Source organism: Chaetura pelagica, unplaced genomic scaffold (assembly GCF_000747805.2).
Source record: "Chaetura pelagica isolate M959 unplaced genomic scaffold, ChaPel_1.0 scaffold269, whole genome shotgun sequence".
In the NCBI taxonomy this organism is placed as follows: Eukaryota; Metazoa; Chordata; class Aves; order Apodiformes; family Apodidae; genus Chaetura; species Chaetura pelagica.
The window spans coordinates 947,571-966,015 of NW_009954705.1; the positions used below are offsets into that span (position 1 = coordinate 947,571).

The 18,445-nt window shown below is 39.8% G+C and overlaps 1 protein-coding gene across 1 annotated transcript in view; it reads right to left on the minus strand.

Annotated features, from left to right (window-relative positions):
- LNX2 (ligand of numb-protein X 2) overlaps positions 1-13,690 on the minus strand; it is a 26,884-nt gene extending 13,194 nt beyond the window's left edge. The window contains 5 exon segments of the mRNA XM_010005635.1: positions 135-144; positions 2,111-2,372; positions 3,440-3,678; positions 13,328-13,465; positions 13,467-13,690. Of these exon segments, the coding sequence (XP_010003937.1) occupies positions 135-144; positions 2,111-2,372; positions 3,440-3,678; positions 13,328-13,465; positions 13,467-13,690 (873 nt within the window).
- Positions 13,691-18,445: the final 4,755 nt, after the last annotated feature.

Sequence of the window (18,445 nt, forward strand, 5' to 3'; positions counted from 1 at the left end):
CAGGAGAAAGGGCAGTTGTGCCCTCACTGAGGCACCTCCACCCTGATGCACAGTAGAAAGCTTCTGCTCCTGGCAGCACCATGAGCTCCAACACTGAACCATGGCTGTGTCCTGCTCTGCCACTGCCCCAAGACAGGCTGTGACCTTGGGTGGAGGGAAAAGAAGCACAGCTAGGAGAAATAACATTTAGAGCTGCCACCTGCAAAACCCACCAAGGCTCATCCGTCAGAGCCATTTAATTAAATCCAGTTTAATATTTAGCTGTTGCTAGCTGAAGTAAATACGTAAAATATGGAAGCACTCAAAGGGCACTGAAGAATATATGCAATAAAATGTAACTCTTCTTTCCATAAGAAATAAATTTTCAGAATAAAACAGCCTTAGCATTTCTTGGGCAGGGAGATTCTCATTAGGACATGTTTACATGAATTACAGTCACAGTTCAGCATAAAAAAAGGGACAATTTGTAGAGCACTTTGAAAATGTTAGGCACCTTGCAGGCAACACACACTTTTATGTAGCTGTTACTAAATGCTGTTCCCTCAGATCTTAAAAGGGTAATACTTCTTGTTTGACTGGGCAACAAAGTGCTGAGTTTCACTTCATAGTCCTTTCTGGTTTTCTTTTAGCCCTGCACTGCTCATAAAAGGCTTTGAAGACATTTTGAGAAATGTCCTTATGTCCACGCTGAGCTGCATCTAACACTGCACTCAATTACAGCCAGCAGAGACCCAGCCTGGATATTTTAATACAACAGCTCAGGGCCTTCACAGGTAAACTCAAAGCAATAAAGATACTGTATCTTCCAAAAAGTTTGGTTTTTACCTCCTGTACCTCTCCCTTGGCATGACAGAGACCCCCATCTGACATCCCCAGTGCCAGCACACTTACAGGGAAGACTCACTGCAGCTTATAAATCCTATTTATAGTCAATTTATTGCCACTTGTGGCTTTGGGAACTATAATTGACCCTTGTTCAAACAGCAAGACTTTCCAAATCTTCACTGGAGCTCAATCTCCCTATTCTGGCAACCAATGAGAACCTTTGAGTATCAAAATAAATTAGGCAGCATTCAACTAGTGTTTGCAAATGCTTGTTAAAGAGGCAACATTTTGGAAACCTCTTGGGTTACTTTCTTGGTCAGTCACTATGCTAACACTCCGAGCAAAGCAAAAGGCACATTTCTCAAAAGGGACTTTATTTTCTGAAGTGCAAACTAACTTCATTCCAAGGATAACTACAGTATTTAAGCTACTTCTATTGGCTCAAATTCAAAAAAGTGAAAAGTAAAAGGCTGCTATTACTTTCAGACCGAGGTTATAAGATCAAAAGCAAACACGGTTACTGAAGTAATTTTGATATGATGGTAATAGATGTGTTTCAGGCGGAATGATTAAAAACAGAAAAAAGCTGGAGAACTGTCTTGTTCATGTAGAACTCAGTTCCTGCCACTCTTACGAGTCCTATAAACACCCCTTTCCCAAGTATAAAATTAAAACTTCAAAATTAATAGAATTTGATCTTTTTACACTGTCTGTGGCTAATTACTTAAAACCATAACAAAAAGATGTACTCAATCATAACTGATTTAAATTTCAATGGACTAATTTTAAAAAAATAATAATTAGAGAATCATGCCAGTGGAGAACATCACTGACTCTTTTACACATACTGAAAGATGCAGGTCAACTGTCCTGGCCACCGCAAGGTAACAACAAAGCCAGATTAAAATAACACTTTAGATTAAGTCAGCCTTACTACCACTTACAAATCCACAAATTGCTTTTTACATAGGACAAATTATGCCAGCTTGTTATCCAGAAGTAACTTTGGGTTCCTTCAGAGAACATGTATAAACTTCAAATAAACACCAAGTCTCAAAACATTTAAAAACAGAAAAATAAACTCGTATTCTAAACATTGATAAGAGATGCTAAGGAGGTAAAATAATTCCAGGGTCTGGTCTGACAAACAACATAAAACATCATAGTCAAAAGTGCTAGAACAACAGGCTCTGCTCTGAATATTAATTTACCTTCCAACTGATAATTGCAAAGCTAACATTTACACAACACAGTCTGACAAGTAAAATCTCCCATCTCATTTAACAGGCAGTTCTGCAGGGAGTGAATGGAAAGCAAGCAGACAGAATACATAATTAGGCTCCATACTTGAAGTATCTGGTCTCCAGCAAGAAGTCTTCCATCTCTGGCAATGATCCCATCTCGATAAACCTCTTGAATGACAATGTTGATCAAAGGTGTTTCATTGCCACCCACTATGCTAATTCCTAATTCGATATACGGATTGGATCGATGAATTTCAATAGTAGTGATCTCTCCTTCAGGCAAGGTAGGTGGCTGTTGATTTGCTGCCAATTATTTTATAAAAAGAAAAATTATTAATATCCTTTATACCTCATTCACTTTCAATAAAGCAAATCACCAATGGACAATGTAGACAGGCCACACGACAATGGTTTAACAAACTAAACAAGTGCAAATGGACTAGTTCCACTACTTGTTAGAACACCTAGCTCATCAAAAACAGCTCTCTAGTGACTTAGTAGCATCCATGCTTCTTGAAATGGGGTTGTTTGTATTGGAAAATGATATTTTGAACCTTTTTGATCCTGTCCTTTATAATAAATTTCAGACTCTTTTCCAGTTGCATTACTTGTATGTTCACAAGTGATGTGATGATGATATAAATGCATTTTAGGGGTTATCCCATGACGACTTGGTTGTGCTTCTTCATTAACTGGTCTTACAGCTGCTCTAAGAGCTGCTAGTAGGATATTGGGTCAAGAGAGCGAGCCCATTTCTGAAGCATACATAGAAACAACTAAAGGGGAAAAGGGGGGATACTAAAGGATGGCAAATATAGAGAAGGAAGGGGACAGGACCACCTTCCTCTGTGGTAAGGCTCAGTGCTTCCTCTCTAAAATCCCAGGTACTAGAGATGTTACTGCTCATTCGGTGCAGATAGATGCAGGAGCTACTCAGCTGCCTTTTCATTCGAGCAGGACAGCACTCCATGTGTGGCAAGGCTGCTGATCCGGGCAGCAGAGAAGGGGGAAAAGAAATCTCATCTTAGAAAACAACCTTTGTAATTTTACAGAAAATATGCTCCTTCCATTCTGGCTGCAAGGCCAGTGCCACTAGTAGATCAAAATGAACTACTGCACCATGATATGATAAATGATGACACAGCACCATGATATCCAGCACATGCTCCAAGATGTTTCTTCCTAACTGTGACCTTAAACTAGTTGTATACTTGCATTCAGCAGAAATCCACTAATATTTTTCCAGGAATTGCAAGAGAAAAGAGCAGAAGATGAAGACGCGCGTTTACAGTTGGCAAGAGACAAGCTCTGACACCACAAATGTTTCCACATCTGATAAAAGAGATTTGAGAGTGCAAGTGATGACATACTGTCTGCTACTGTGTTCTCTTCAAAAGGTGGATTGTCGATGCTGGGCTCATCTGTCCACGAGGGAAGCGAAGGTGAGGAGAAGTTCTGCTCGGCTGGCACTACTCCCTGATCTGCATCTGGAGACACACGGCCAGGCTGCTCCGTCCCACCAGGACCACTCTCCCCCTCCACTTCTGCTTGCAGCCTGCTCGTTTTCCTTCTCTCCAGAGCTACCCTCCGGTGAGAAGCGCCGGGACACCTGTGAAGAAAACATGTATACCATGCTTCAAGTCTGCAGTAACATTTGTAGCACAAAAATGCCCAAGTACTCCATCAAACAAAATCACTCTTAGAGAACCACAGAATGGTTTGGGTTGGAAGGTACCTTTAAAGTTCATCTAGCTGAACACTTCCAGGGAGCTCTTCTTCAAAGCCACAGCTTTCATCTAATCATAAAAAAAATTAAGTATGCTGGATTTCAAAGCCAAAATTTATTTTTGTGGCCAGAACCCCCCCAAAATATGGCCTTTTCCACAAAATTTCTACTACATACTTTTTTGGCCATAAACCAGACATGCTATGTAATGTGGACTTCCTGTGTTATGTACATTCCAATTTCTGGAAGATATCCTTGCTGAAAAGATTAAACAGGACTGGCATAAAACTCCACATGAAAGAAGCCCCCTTCAAAGACACATCTGGAGACCCCCTGAAGCAACCTCCATGCACCTTAGTGAGCCAAGAGAGAAGGAAGCATTGCATTTTCCTGGGGTCATTTTGGGGGCAGAAATAGAGCTGAACTTTTTAGCTACACTGTCAGCAAAGAGCTAAAATATTGGAAAAAAAGTATGCTTGTCTAGAATTTGTATGAAAAGTTCAGCAAAAGTGACAGTTTTGCTCATCATCTCTTCTTGAATCAGTAAACTGTGTTTCATTGTCCTCCTGTCTCTTTTTCTTCCTGACTTCACACAAGAAGTGCAGGTTTTTTGCTTTCCCTCATGTAACAATGCTCCATCAGCATTTTGCTCTTCTCACAGTAAATTTATTTTTGTGGGTTCCTGGGTTTTTTCCCAATAATTATTATTTATTTATTTTTGCTTACGTTTAAAATCCTACAATAGTTTATTGCAAAGAAGGGCTGCAATCCTGCAAATTCATGGAAAGCCTTCGTTTATCAAATGGTCTTACATCTATGTGCAGATAATTGGATGTGGACATCAATCCTGTGTGTCACAGTTTTGCCAGCATCTGATATTTGCCTCCTTAGAGTATTCAATGGCCTTCTTCAAGTTCCTGCTTCTGGAACTGCTGAGCATCTAAAGCTGCTCCTACTAAAGCAGTGTCAGAAAAAAGAAACTGTATCCTTGAAAGCATTCTTTGTTTGGGAACTTGACAGATTGTTACAGTAGAAGAAAAAAATGCTTTATTTTTGCAACAGGAGAAGAAATGTGTTAAAAGAGAAAAAGACCAGTGAAGTCTATTGGTGTCCTAACTTGTCAAACCAGAATGTTTTCAGAAACACAATTCTGTTCTGACATTCTGTGAAGGGGATGGGATAATTACATGGTTAGATTGTTTTGCCATGAAGGTCTTTAAAGAAATGTTAACCAAGTATTCAGCTCCAAAGAATGCTGATAAAGACACCTGTATATCTTTTGTGACCCCCAGCAATGTTACACATACATAAAATTATATACATATACAAAATATATATAAATGTATGTTTAGAAGAATAGCATAAGGTAACCCAAATGTGCTGTGAAATACATATAAATTAGAGATTATTTACATTATGAAATTACATATTCAAGAAATAATTTCTTGAGGTTTTCCCCAAGGTGACTCCTTGGTCACCATGTTCTTCAAAGTTAAAAGTGCAAGCATGAAAGCTGAAAATTACTTGAAAGGCTCCAAACAGAACTTTTTCTGATTTTAACGAATAAAAATAACCCCACTTCTTGGGTTTGCTCAAGTAATATTTATTACATAAAATTTTTGGCACAGTGGAACTGATCAGCTAAGAAATACGGCTGGTCTTAGTTTATTCTAGTGGTCAAAGGCATCGAGTTCCATGTGAAATTCAGCAGAAGGTTTTTATCATTGACCACTTCATAATGCCAACCTCAAAATAAGAATCCCAAAAGGCCAATAATAGGAGAAATGTAATCCTTTCCCTCAGAATTTCTAAAATAACTTAACTTGATGGGTCAGCCTTACATTCCTGCAAAACTTAGCACTGGCAACAGGGGCTGGGGGGGAATAAAAAATGACTGATCTCCAGCATCACTCACTCCTGCAGCAATACAGCAAAGGGTAAATGCTCTTGCACAGGAAATCTCTTGTCTACTGGGAAGCTCTGCCAGATGTGCTCTCCCATACCAATCTACAAGAATTTAGGACAAAGCCACCCCAAGCTGCACCTCCTTGGTTTCCCTGAACTACTCTGCTATAGAAGAGGTAGTTTTCAGCAAAGAGGTGAATGCTCAACAGTGATGCTGTCAGAGGACCACGCTTCAACCCCCTCAAGTCCAGCCTTACTGGACTACTTCTGTGAACTTGATACTTCCTTAGGTATCTTCTACCAAAACACTGTGCTGCTGAGTCTTAGCCAGTTCACGAGGCTTGTGGATCCCAGAGGAGCTGGTACAGATGGCAAAGCACACCTTGGAAATTTATTATTTTTGAAACTGCATGAAACCAGGATGGAATAAAAATCACCCCTAGAAGTGTCCTATTTCTGCCAAAGCCTTCCAAACCCCAGCCATGTCCCTTCACAGAGCACCTTCCCCCGTCATCACCTGGCAGGTGTGCAGCATCATGTGAAATATAAATAGATTTCAGGTTCATTTTTGCCAATGATTTTTAATTACCATTTCAAAGGCTAATATCAAGAAATGTAAAATATCTCCTGAGCACACCTACTCAGCCTCAGCTAAATCCCTTTTGTGCAGCACCCTACAAGGCAAAAAAAAGGAAAAAAAAAAAAACACCAACAAAAAAACAACAGTTGTAACACACTATGACTTTCAGCCTGGTGTAGTGGAACTGCATTGCCAGGAAAGCAGTTGTCTGGTGGAGATACTAATTCACAGGATGCCAATTCCTTGGTCTTTAAACATGGTATGCCACCTTACCAAGCCACAGAGCCCAGTATTAGTATTTGAGCCCATCTATAAGGAGATTTTTCATTTCCACTTCCAACATAAAAAGATTTTTATTGGCAGTAGGAATGTATTATTCACAAACAGTAAAACCATACAGCAGTTGTAACATTTAACATGTGCCAATAAATCTCTAAAAGTGCACACCTTCACTAATACTGTTTTTGCCCAATACCTGGGATAAAGAGCATTTTGGACTAAACCTTCTAAGAAGTAGGCAGATTTGCATATCAGGATCTAACCAAGAATTGAAGATTGTTTTTACAGGTACAGGAATCCATTCTCATAAAACAAATTGCATAAATAAGGGCTGAAAGTGAGACTGAACTTTATCTTACAGGAAATGATATCTACCCAACAATGCCAGAATATCTTGGCCACGAGCTAGCAAAAAAGCAAGCATGTTTTTCAGAATCCATAAATTATTTAATTTCTTTCACAGAATCATAGGGGTTGGAAAGGACCTCTGAAGATCATCAAGTCCAACCCCCCTGCTGCTGCAAGAAACCTAGAATAGATCATGCAGGACTGCATCCAGATGGGTCTTGAAAGTCTTCAGAGAAGGAGACTCCACAACCTCTCTGGGCAGCCTGTTCCAGTGCTCTGTAACCCTCACAGTAAAGAAGTTTTTCCTCATGTTGAGGTGGAACTTCCTGTGTTGTACCTTGGTGCTGTTTCCTCTCGTTCTATCACAGGGCACTACTGAAAAGACACTGGCTCATTCTTGACATCCATCCTTCAGATATTTATAGACATTAATAAGGTCCCCTCTTAAGTCTTCTCTTCTCAAGACTAAACAGCCCCAGGTTTCTTAGCCTTTCCTCATATAACAGATGTTCCAGATCCTTAATCATCCTCATAGCTCTCTGTTGGACTCTTTCCAGCATATCCCTTTCCCTCTTGAACTGGGGAGCCCAGAACTGGACACAATACTCCAGATGTGGTCTTACAAATGCAGAGTAGAGAGGGAGAAGAAGCTCCCTGGACCTGCTGGCTATACTGTTCTTAATACATCTCAAGATACTATTGGTTTGCTTGGCCACAAGGGCACATTGCTGTCCCATGGAGAACTTGTCCACTACGACCCCAAGGTCCTTCTCCATGGGGCTGCTTTCTAGCAGATGGTGAATAAGACTGGGCCCAGTACTGAACCCTGGGGAGCACCACTAGTCACATGTCTCCAACTGGATTCTGTACTGTTGATCACAACTCACTATGAATCAAGATGAATCATGAATCAGTAGTAGAGACACTGAAACAACCAGCAAAGCAACTATGTATTTTATAGGGAAACCCAAAGGACAGTCATTCCTGGAATGTAAAATGAGCTTCTGCTTATATTTATTGACTCCCTGCTCTCCTTCCTTCAGCACCAGCTTTTGCTCAATTCTGGATGCTGACAAAGTGTAACTTTTACCTTCAACTTCTCTTAATCCATATCAGACATAGAAGAAAGGTTTGGTTTTGGGTGTTGTGTTGTTTGTTTGTTTTTATTACAGCTGAGTCTGCTAGGTTTCTCATTTGAAAGTTTACTTCTTGGAACAGTAGCAGCAACCCCTCTCTGCAGATAAAAAGAGCTTTCATACAAAATTAAGATGTAGTTTACAGAGTACTCCATGGAATAACAGTAGTGGCTCAAAACCATATTTGCTCGCTGACTATAGAAAAGAAAGATTTCATTGTAACTTATGTCACCACCTTCTGCCCAGCCCAGAGGGTCGATAAAAGCAAACACACCAAATTGCCTCTAACCAGTTGCACTGAATTGTTTTCCAAGAAGGAGCTGAATTTAAGCAAAGACTGCAGACAAGGAAACCAAATGTCTTTGCTGTTGCTTGTAAAACGCTGCCAGAAAAGTGACCTGAAGCAGTAATTCTGGCAAGATTTACAGCTGCAATTCAGAGTACAAGACAGTGCTGCTTTGGAAAGTTAAGTGTTTGGGTCTTGGTTAGTCTTTTGCCAGACAAAAAAATTTTAAAAAACCCAAGAAAAAATAAATAAAAACAAAGAAAAGGAGGCACTAGGAGTTATCAAGATGTGGAATCAGAGAAGACTCAGGAAAAAAAAAAAAAAAAAAAAAGAGTGCTTTTGTTGCACATTTCTCTCTCATACCCAATGATCTAAGGAGTATACAGGGAGATGAGTGGCTTTGAAGCAAAGAACCACCACAGAAAGATCCTGCACCTTTCCAGTAATGAAAAGAGTCCACAGGGCATGGAGAAACTGTGTATCTGCTGTCTATCCATGATTCAGGTCTAAGAAAAGATCTGTCAAAAGAGTGTTAAATCCTACAGATTCTCTTCATTTCTCTTTGAGCTACAAAAAAGTAGGGTAGGGATGGTGCTTGCAGCTAACATGGGGCCAGGGAGGAAGAACAGGACACAGTAGCACTGTCATAAACACCAACTGGGATTGCCAAGAGTTTGAACTATAGAAGTCTGTATTTATACAACTATTGTTGCTCTGGAACTTGTTAATCAAAATCCATATATTAAGCATGTTGGCTCACACAGTGAATAGCTCAATAATTTCTTCAACTCCACAAAATACCATGCCATATAAAGTTCAAACTTAACTTGACATAAAATTGGCTTCAACGTTAGTCTTAACATCAAAAATCTGGAAAATGTTTCCATTCAAAATAACTAGCATGGCTGAATACAGGAGGGGAAAACTGAAGCCCAAGTCAAAAGTAATACAGAAAAGCAGTATCTAACCCTTGTACTAAAAAGTTGTTCAGACTTCAGAATACATCTTTGTACAAAGGAGTTTTTACAAGTCTGAATAATCCGTAAAAATTAACTAAATTTAAAAAATACACAGAAAAGCTAAGTAATTTTTTGACAAATTTCCTTCTGATGAATTACCTCTGATACTTAGAAGCGAAATTGGCACCTACTTTACTAAGCATTAGCTATTTTCCTTACCAAGTAACTAGGAAAAACAGTACAACTCAGCACCACTCTTTTTTTTTTTGCTTTAAATGACATGATGTGCACTACCTTTAACTTTAAAAAACAGTTCCCAAGTGAATGTGATGAAACTGAAAGACTGATAAATCAAGAACATTTTCTTTATGCAATGCTCTATCATGGAGTGCAATTAGTCACTGTGAAGTAATCAAGTTTGTGTCTCTTGCTTCTTATCTCCTTGCTGGAGAAGCCTGCAGTAACCTTACACTCCAAGATGTCTGGTGGATACAGTGACATTTTCTTTCAGCTTTTAGGCTCAAATGGAGATGATTATAGCAATGCTGGAAAACTCAAGTGTGAATGTTTTCAGACAGTGAAAACTAACCAACCATATTGAATTTTTAGAAATACAAACCAGCTCGTGTAAGGGCTTCCTGAGACTGGTTTACATTAATCTATGCTGAAAAATACAGTAATACTGAATTCTATTTTTTATATATTTATATGTTTGTATTTATATATATATATATCTTTATATTTATATATTTTTATTTTATTTTATTTTTTTCCTACATTTAACCATCAGTAGTAAAAATTTTACTGGATTCACCAATCCATATAAAATACAATTCAGACTATGCAGTTGGTACCATGTCAGCAGTGATTATTTACAGGTGTTCAGAGGTTTGCAAATAAGCTTAATTGAAAACCGTAAATCACCATATACTCAAAATGTGTATCAGCATCCCAAGACAACAGAGGGAATTGAAGATGAGCAGCTTTTTTCAACTGAAAGCTTTTTTCCAGCCAACAAACAGGAAAAGCTAGTGACTCAGCTCATTCAGATTTCATAACAACCTTGTACATTAAGTAAATGAATTTTTCATATATACCTGAAGTGAGCACACATAGTGTTCCATGTACGTATAAATTATGTGAACCTGTTGCAAACAGCCCTAGTATTACTCAAAGAGATGCCAAGCAAGGAAAACTGACTTATACTGTGAGGGAAATGACAGTGGGAAATCAGAAGATGAACCAAATATGTAGAAGGAATCTTGCTAACATTTTGCCTTTTATTAAAATCTAGTCAGCTTAATATGATAAATAACTGAACCAATAGCTAGGTGGTCTCACCACCCCCAAATCATCATATAGATCAGAAATTACTTTCCTGGTGGAAACGAGCCTAACCTCCACATGGGAACCATGTAGAGAAATAAAAAAAAAATAAAAATAAAAAAAAAAAAAGAAAAAGGCTCTTTGTTAGTCTCCATATCTCCCTGACATAGGCACCATTCACACTGTGGTTACAAGGAACAACAAAACCCAGGCAGCTCCTAGACCACCAAAGTCCACTGGCTTGCTGCATGCCCTGCACAACCAAGGTCCTCCCCAGCTCCAAGTCCTTGGAAGCCTTCAGGATAGGGGAAAGAAGGAAGAGACCGTGCTGGAGACAAACAGATGAACCAGCTGCTTCCAAGGCAGGCAGTCACTGCTCTCTTCCCCTCCTCTGCAGAGCACCTGCCCACGCACACACAGGCACAATGTCTGGCTGCCAAGCAACTTCCTTCACCACGTCACCCTGTACCCCAAGATGGTCTCCAAGAGTCTCTAACTGGCACAAAGACCTAGACTTGGGATGACATTCATGGGCTAGATCCATGAACCTCTCAAATAAACCTTTCCATCTGGATGGCCACCAGTGCTGCACACAGCTAACACCACCCTCCTTTTGGGGAAAGACATAGGAAAGGAAAACACTCTCTGTCCTACTACAGCCACCAGTGTTCCTCCCTCTGGGCCCAGGGTTTTCAATCCCAATGGGGAGGGCTTTCTGCCTAAAGAGCTGGCACAGTTAAGACTACCAAACCATGATGAAACACCTTCATGGTACAGGCAACTGCTGAAGTTTACATTGGCTGCTTTAAAAAATAAAGAAAAAAAAAAAGTATTGAATTGAAAGAAAGCAAAGCAGGTAAGAACAAAGCTCATGATGAAGTCATGGAAACAAAAAGATCTCATTGCAGCTGGTGACCAAGGAGACCAGAAAAGTTAAGACTTGCACCATCCATTTTCACACAGAGTTGCCAGACAATATGCTTGTTTTTACAAATGCTGCTGACAGAAACTCTCACATATTGAAATGTTATTTTGCTAGTGCCCTTTGTCTGTGTACAATGGTTATGAGCAATGCTTATTCTTCTGGCTCTGATGCTTTTTTTGCAGGCACAGTTACATAATTTTCTGAAACCTCTTTCTGCAAAATGAACATAGGTTTTCAAATAGCATTGGGTTGCACACAGGGAATATTTTCTGCTGGCAGATACAATTCACATGAACTAGATCCTTCAAAGTTAGATGCATTTCCTTTGAATTTTTTTATCTATGTAATTCTTCACTATGCTCCTCTTATAATTTCTTAAATATCTGAACAGTTTAAAGTTAGTGGGTACAGATATGCATATTTTTTTAGCCCTGACTCATTAATTCCACCATATTTTAGCTTTAACATAAATGGCCTGTCCAAGTTTTTGTTCATGATTCATGCAGTAAAATAGTTGATGCCTAAATAAATAATATTTATTTCCTGAAAATATTCTCCAACCTATAGAGGAAACAAAAGAAGTCAAATGTACCCCTCAAAACAGGTTTAACATTTTTCCATTAGAAAAATGGAATAGAGGAATGACACATCATGTAGCAGGGTACTGCACACACAGCACAGAGGCAACTCCTTTGCTGGAAGAACAAAGTGCATTGGTCTGCATTATATGAAGTATAATTCTATCTGAATTTGATAATCATAGAATACCAGGTTGGAAGGGACCTCAGGGATCATCTGATCTGACCTTATAATAACCTTATTTCCCTCTTTCTCATATGGGCTCCTTTCAATATTTAAATATTTTGTGTAGGACAGCATAAAGCAGAAAAAACTATAAGAGACTAAAGACTATAAAGATCTATAAAATTATTAATGGTTCAAAATAAGGTCCTAAACATTTAGGTGCAAGGCACATGGAATGTATCTCTCTGACACAAAATCACTTATGAAAGCTGCACCAAGGCTTCCCATTGGTGTGAAGTGATTAGTTTCTACCAAATTAAGAGGGTGTTGAACGTGTTTTATAAGCAATCAAAACAAACAAAAAAACAATCCTAGAATATGCAGCACTTGACATACCATCAACTTGTTCAGTAAACAGATTTTTTTTTAACACAGAGAAAAATAGGCCTTGCAAGAGTCTCAAGAGATCCGCCACTCATCTGCCTACCTCAAAGTAGAATCAATTCTGCAGTAACCATTCCTGATAAAGGCTGATTTACCATCTTCAGAAACACTTCTGAAAACAAGGAATACACAACCATCCCCAAGCAAACTGTGCCAGTGCCAGACCATTCTAAAGCTTTTTTTCCTAAAATTTGAACTAAATCTCCTTTATTCCTATTGCACTATTTCCTTCCTCTTTGCATATGTGGTTTGTATGTCTCTTATTTTTCCCTTCCTTCAGCCTTTTTTCCCCCTACCATAAACAACCTTGTTTTCTTTAGCCTTTTCTGCTAAATCATGTTTTCAAAACCTTTAATGAATCACATCCTTCTCCTCAGGACTCTAAGTGCTCCTCACTATTCTTGAAGTATGATGTCCAAAACAGGATTCAGGGCTCCAGCTGTGCACAGTTACAGACTGACCATTTCCTGTGGTGTTCTATTGCAAAATTAAAAATCACCACCAATCCTCTCCCCCTTCCTGTCCCCAGTTTCTACTGCTACACAAGCTGGCCTACCAAGCATGTAAGGAGCATGCAATGCAAGCACCTGCACCGCTCACCTGTTTTTGAGATGTGCTGCCAGGTCACATCGCTGCATGACTTCCTGACACACAGAAGAGAAGGGGCACAAAACAAATAGCTTGTCTAACAGTTTATGAACAAGAATGCTGGATTTTTTGCAGAGTTTAAAATGCAGAAAAAAAACTTAGGCACTTGTAGCAGAAAGTGTGTCCACAAGGAGTGTCCAATGGCTGCAACAAGGGCTGAAGGCAAATGTGGCAGACCAGGTCATCGTCCACTTCATTCTGGTAGTTGTAGAGGTGGTTCTCCCTTGTCCAGTGCTGCTGGCCACACTCAAAGCACAGAGGGTTCAAGGAGGCATTCTGCTCCACAGAAGCCATGTCGTCTCCAGTAGTCCCCATTGTACAGCTAAGAAGGCTGATGGATCCTCCTCCTGCTAGGATGGGCTTGCTCAGGTGAAGATCAGAGAGAAGCTGCTTCTTCCAGGGTGACTTACACTCTTCAGACAAGTCTCATTTTCTGCAATAAATAAATAAAAATTATTCATTTTGCATGAATTATGAAAGATCTTGTCAGAACTTTTGACTTCTGGGTTTACCAAAATATAGCAACTAGATAAAGAAGAATATTTCTGTTTTCTGTAAAGCTGTCATAGAAAGCAGCAACCAAAAAAAAAACCACCTGCAAGTACAATTCCTTTTACAACATAAATGTTTTATAGCTTCATAACAGCTGCTGCACTGCACAGCTTTCACCTGCAAGATGACCAGTTTGTGAAAGTAAGGACACCACATTATGCAATGTCACACTACAAGCATGCAATTAGCAGCTAGCACAAAAAAAAAATAAATACCCTATTGTGGAATAATGATTATATGACTAAGTAATTAAATGTATTCTTTAATGTGAGATTATGATTTTAAGCTGGTCCTACTCTATTTTTTGGATTTTGACTATTAATGTAGAATATTCCACATTACAAGTCTAAACACATCTAATTAAAAAGAAAGCAACAGACCGATTACCCTGCTCTGGGCCATTAGTAATATTGCATATGTGTCACCTCTTACTTTCAAGTCTTCTCTGTGGGTTGGTACACAGTTAAGAGGGACTGACTCTACCCAATACACCACATTTGATTTAGTACAAAGGTCAGTAATAAAAATATTGAATAAACTAATCATATGAAGCTACTGGTTCAAAATGACTCATCTGTTTTGGTTTTTATTTATAAAACAGCATACTCAATGTAAGGATAATCATGTCAGTCAAAGGACAGTAGGTCTGTCATCCTGGGATTTATTTTCTACACTTGGTAAGCTATTAAACTTTGTCCCTCTTAAAATAGGTACCTGGACAGGAAACTGTGCAGCCATAAATCTGCAATTTCAAACAGTAAATCCCTACACCCCTCCCAACCTTATTTACCCTTCTCTCCCTTACAAAATCACATTGCTTGACACTCATAACAGGATGATTTAGAAAATAAATCAAGTTTTCTTATATTCTTAAGGGACCTCCTAATTTGTTAGTTTTAGCAAATGTTCTCATCAGTGGGGAAAAAAAAATCAAATTTGAGCAATGCCTACTTTGTGTCTAAATTCTTTACTGCAATTCAAGAGACAACACTCCTGAGAGACACTTACTGTATTCTAGCAGAGTAGTAGCAAGCATATGGAGAAATAAAAACTGCTAGTCTAGGTACCGGCCCATCATCTTTATTTTTAGCTGCTGAAACATAGTCATAAATATATTCTGAAACTCATGTGAAGCACATGCAGTTTACCATGTCTTGCTTTTTAAGAGAACCCCTGTTTTGGTGTTTCTCCCTTAACCTCACACAGCCAAGCACAAGACTTAAAGCACATTTTACAAGGATTATTATATCCTTTGACGCAAAAAGGATTAAATAGTAATTTGTAATCCAGGCTTCTATTCTGCTGTGGAAATTGATGCTTATCATTGCCCTGCCTCGTAGTAGATAATATGCACCTTCTGGAAAGGATTTCACGAGGGAAGAGCATAGTGGTTCTTTGTTACTGGAGACTAAGAATGCAAAATGAGACCCCAGAAGAGATTACTCAAAAAACAGTCTAAAACGTATTATGTAAGAGCTGCAAGATTGGAGAGCAGATCAGGAGAGCCATGCACGGGGCCCTCATGCTCCTGCTCTGCCTTCATGCTGCTGGATTAACACAAGGGATGAGACCCGTCTAATGGCCGCCCTTTACGTAACGCACAATAAACCAGACACACGTTCTAGAGAAACACTCCACTGATTTGTGACTTTGCCAAATTATTTTGCTTCCTAGGGCACTAGGAGAGGAACAGAAGGCACATGTCCTGTTGTACCTGGGGGCTCTGGCAACACCAACAGGCAGGGCAGAGGAAAGGGACATGTAGAATGGAGAGAGAAAGCCATTTTAAGTTGCCCAAATTCTAGATCCACTCCTACTATTGACTACCATCAGGATTCTTCCTCCTCCAAGTAACCCAGGTCCCAAGAAAGGAGCAGGTCCAACATCAGCAAGGTTTTGGAAACACCTGGAGACCATTCTGCACACTGCAATTACGAAGCTGCAGATACAGACTTGACAGTGACCATCCTGAATTGCCCTTCTTGAAGGCTTCCAGCATTACTGTTCTTTGAAATCTATAGGGCAAGCTGTTTCTGCAGGCTGCTGACATTGCCTCTAGCCACTTCTCAGCACTGTCAGTGCCCTGTTAGCTTAAATCATCAACAAATATCATATAAACTAACCCCACCACCTCTTCTGCAGCTGACATGACCGTTCTTCTACCGCCTCTCTGCTGGCAGAGCTGCAGGAGAACTACATAGTTGATTACAACACGAAGATTTAAAAAAACCCCAACAAACAACAAAAAACCCAACCCAATAACCCACTGCTAACCCAAAAAAACCCCAAACCAAAACACAACAAACCCCCACTACCAACCCCCTCCCCCCCAAAAAAAACCAGAACAGAATCCAAAACCCGACAACTTAAACCCACTGAGATTTCTTCACGTTGGTGCTGCTGCCTGCATCCTTGACTGCTGTGCTGTGTTTGGGGCCAGCCTGTTCCATGACTGAAGAACAGTCACTGTGATTTGTATTGATTATATACCAGAGCTGCCTAATTATCAATTCCAAGACCTTTCACAGGCTGTTCCCAGTGCAAAATATCAACTGATTAACAAAGCCCATAAACACAATATTTGTTGCCTGGGCTACAACTGGGATGGCAGGCAGGCTCTAAATTTCACTGATGTAAAGCACAATATCCCTGAAATCCACAATACCAGAGCACTGTCATTTATAATACCCTACTTCAGCTCTCTTTATGCATCTCTTGTATTATTTCCTGTATCTCTTATCATTGCAGATCACCAGGTCCACAGAACGGTATCAGCTCAGGAAGCTGCCAGCAGGAAAGTAGTCAGAATTACAAAAAAAAACAAACCACCATAAAGAGGGTAAGAGAGCCAGTCAGGCCTGTTATTCAAGTCATATAATTCCCTAGGAAATAATTCCCCCAAGATTTCATTACATCAATAGAGCAGTGCAGGTAGTGCCCTGCTTTCAGTTTTAAATCACAATCCACCTGGGAACTGAGGAAGTCTGGACATCCAACTGTGTAGTTTTTTATTATTTTTTTTAAGTAGAGTAGATCCCTTCTAACCCAAATCATTCAATGATTCTATGATAACAGTTACAGGGAAGGTTTCATATGATTCCGAACTCAGGCAGCCCCTTCCTGTTCAGTCAGATTTGTACTTGCAAGGGAACACATAACATGTATTGATCAGTAACTCTGAACAACAGTATGGTCATCATCTGGGATTTCAGGAAAGACTGGCTTAATTTAAAAATGTCCCAGGATTTCTGAAGTCTGTTCTCCACGGCCATGGCACTTGAAGCTAGCTAGGAAAAATCTGGGGGTTCTCAAATTCCTCTGCCTTGACCAATTGCTAGAGCTGTGCACAGGATCTCCTAGTAGCGTGGAGTAGATCAACACAAGCCCCTGGGGAGGGAAATCTGACACTGGTTATTGTTAAAACCACATCATAACAGATTAAAAATGAGTTCTTAGTTCCCAGTCCAGCATCCTTCACAGAAATCAGACTAATGATTCGTAACTGTTTTTAAAGCAGACCTTAGCTTGAGTGGAAGAATAAAAGACAGCAGAAACTGTAATAAAAAACATGATAAGAACAAATAGCTGACGCACAGCACTAGAGGGGAAAAGTGTTATTCCACATTTTCCAATAAGCATGACCTAGCTCATTAGATCCAATCTCTGCTTTAATATTAAAGCTATACAGCAAACAAGTGAAGCAGAACTAGCAACTTGTATTGACTTTACAATATCCATGTTAATTATACTGATATCTGAAGGCTGCACTGTCTTCAAACCCCAATTCAGTTCTAGACAAAGTTCATGAGAAAGTAATCCTGTTACGACTCTTCCTCTTTTAAAAACACATAGACCTGACAGTGTTGTCAAAAAATGTCATCTGGCAGCTCGAAGTCAGGAAAAAGCCCACAAGAGATGGGCAGAGCACAGCATTTAGACTGGGACAGATTTCTGTTAATGCTGCAGCCACACTGTCACCGCATGCCAATTATTGAGTACATCTATTTTTTGTATGAATGAGCAACCCTCTTCTGTGATTTTTAAGCTGTTCAGCAGAATGACTGGAATTTTTATATTCAAACTAAATAAAATTGTGCCTGAACAGTGACTTTGTTCCACTGAACCACAACTGGGCAAGGCTGGGCTCACAGTTAAACAATCTCTCCACCGATCATTTCTTTGCCTCTGTGTTTGCCTTTTCACTCCATCAAAGCAATGCCCACCCAGCAAAGCCCTATACCAGGTGTTGATGTGGCACCATCAAAGGCAGTGGGTTGCAGGCGAACCTTCTCCTTCCCCACCTCGGGTGTGCTTTTTTATACGCCACATCCTAAAAAAGCTGTGCACACGCGCTCCCCTTGCTGGGTACTTCTGGAGTGTGGCATTTTTCCAAGTTGTGGAATGAAACCCTGCTTAAACCTGGTGAATAAGGAGTGTTTGGGAAAATTAATAGGACCAGAAGTTGCGTTGGCTATTTGCAGAGTGCTGTGTCTCCGTGGCGACAGGGGGCTACGGGCT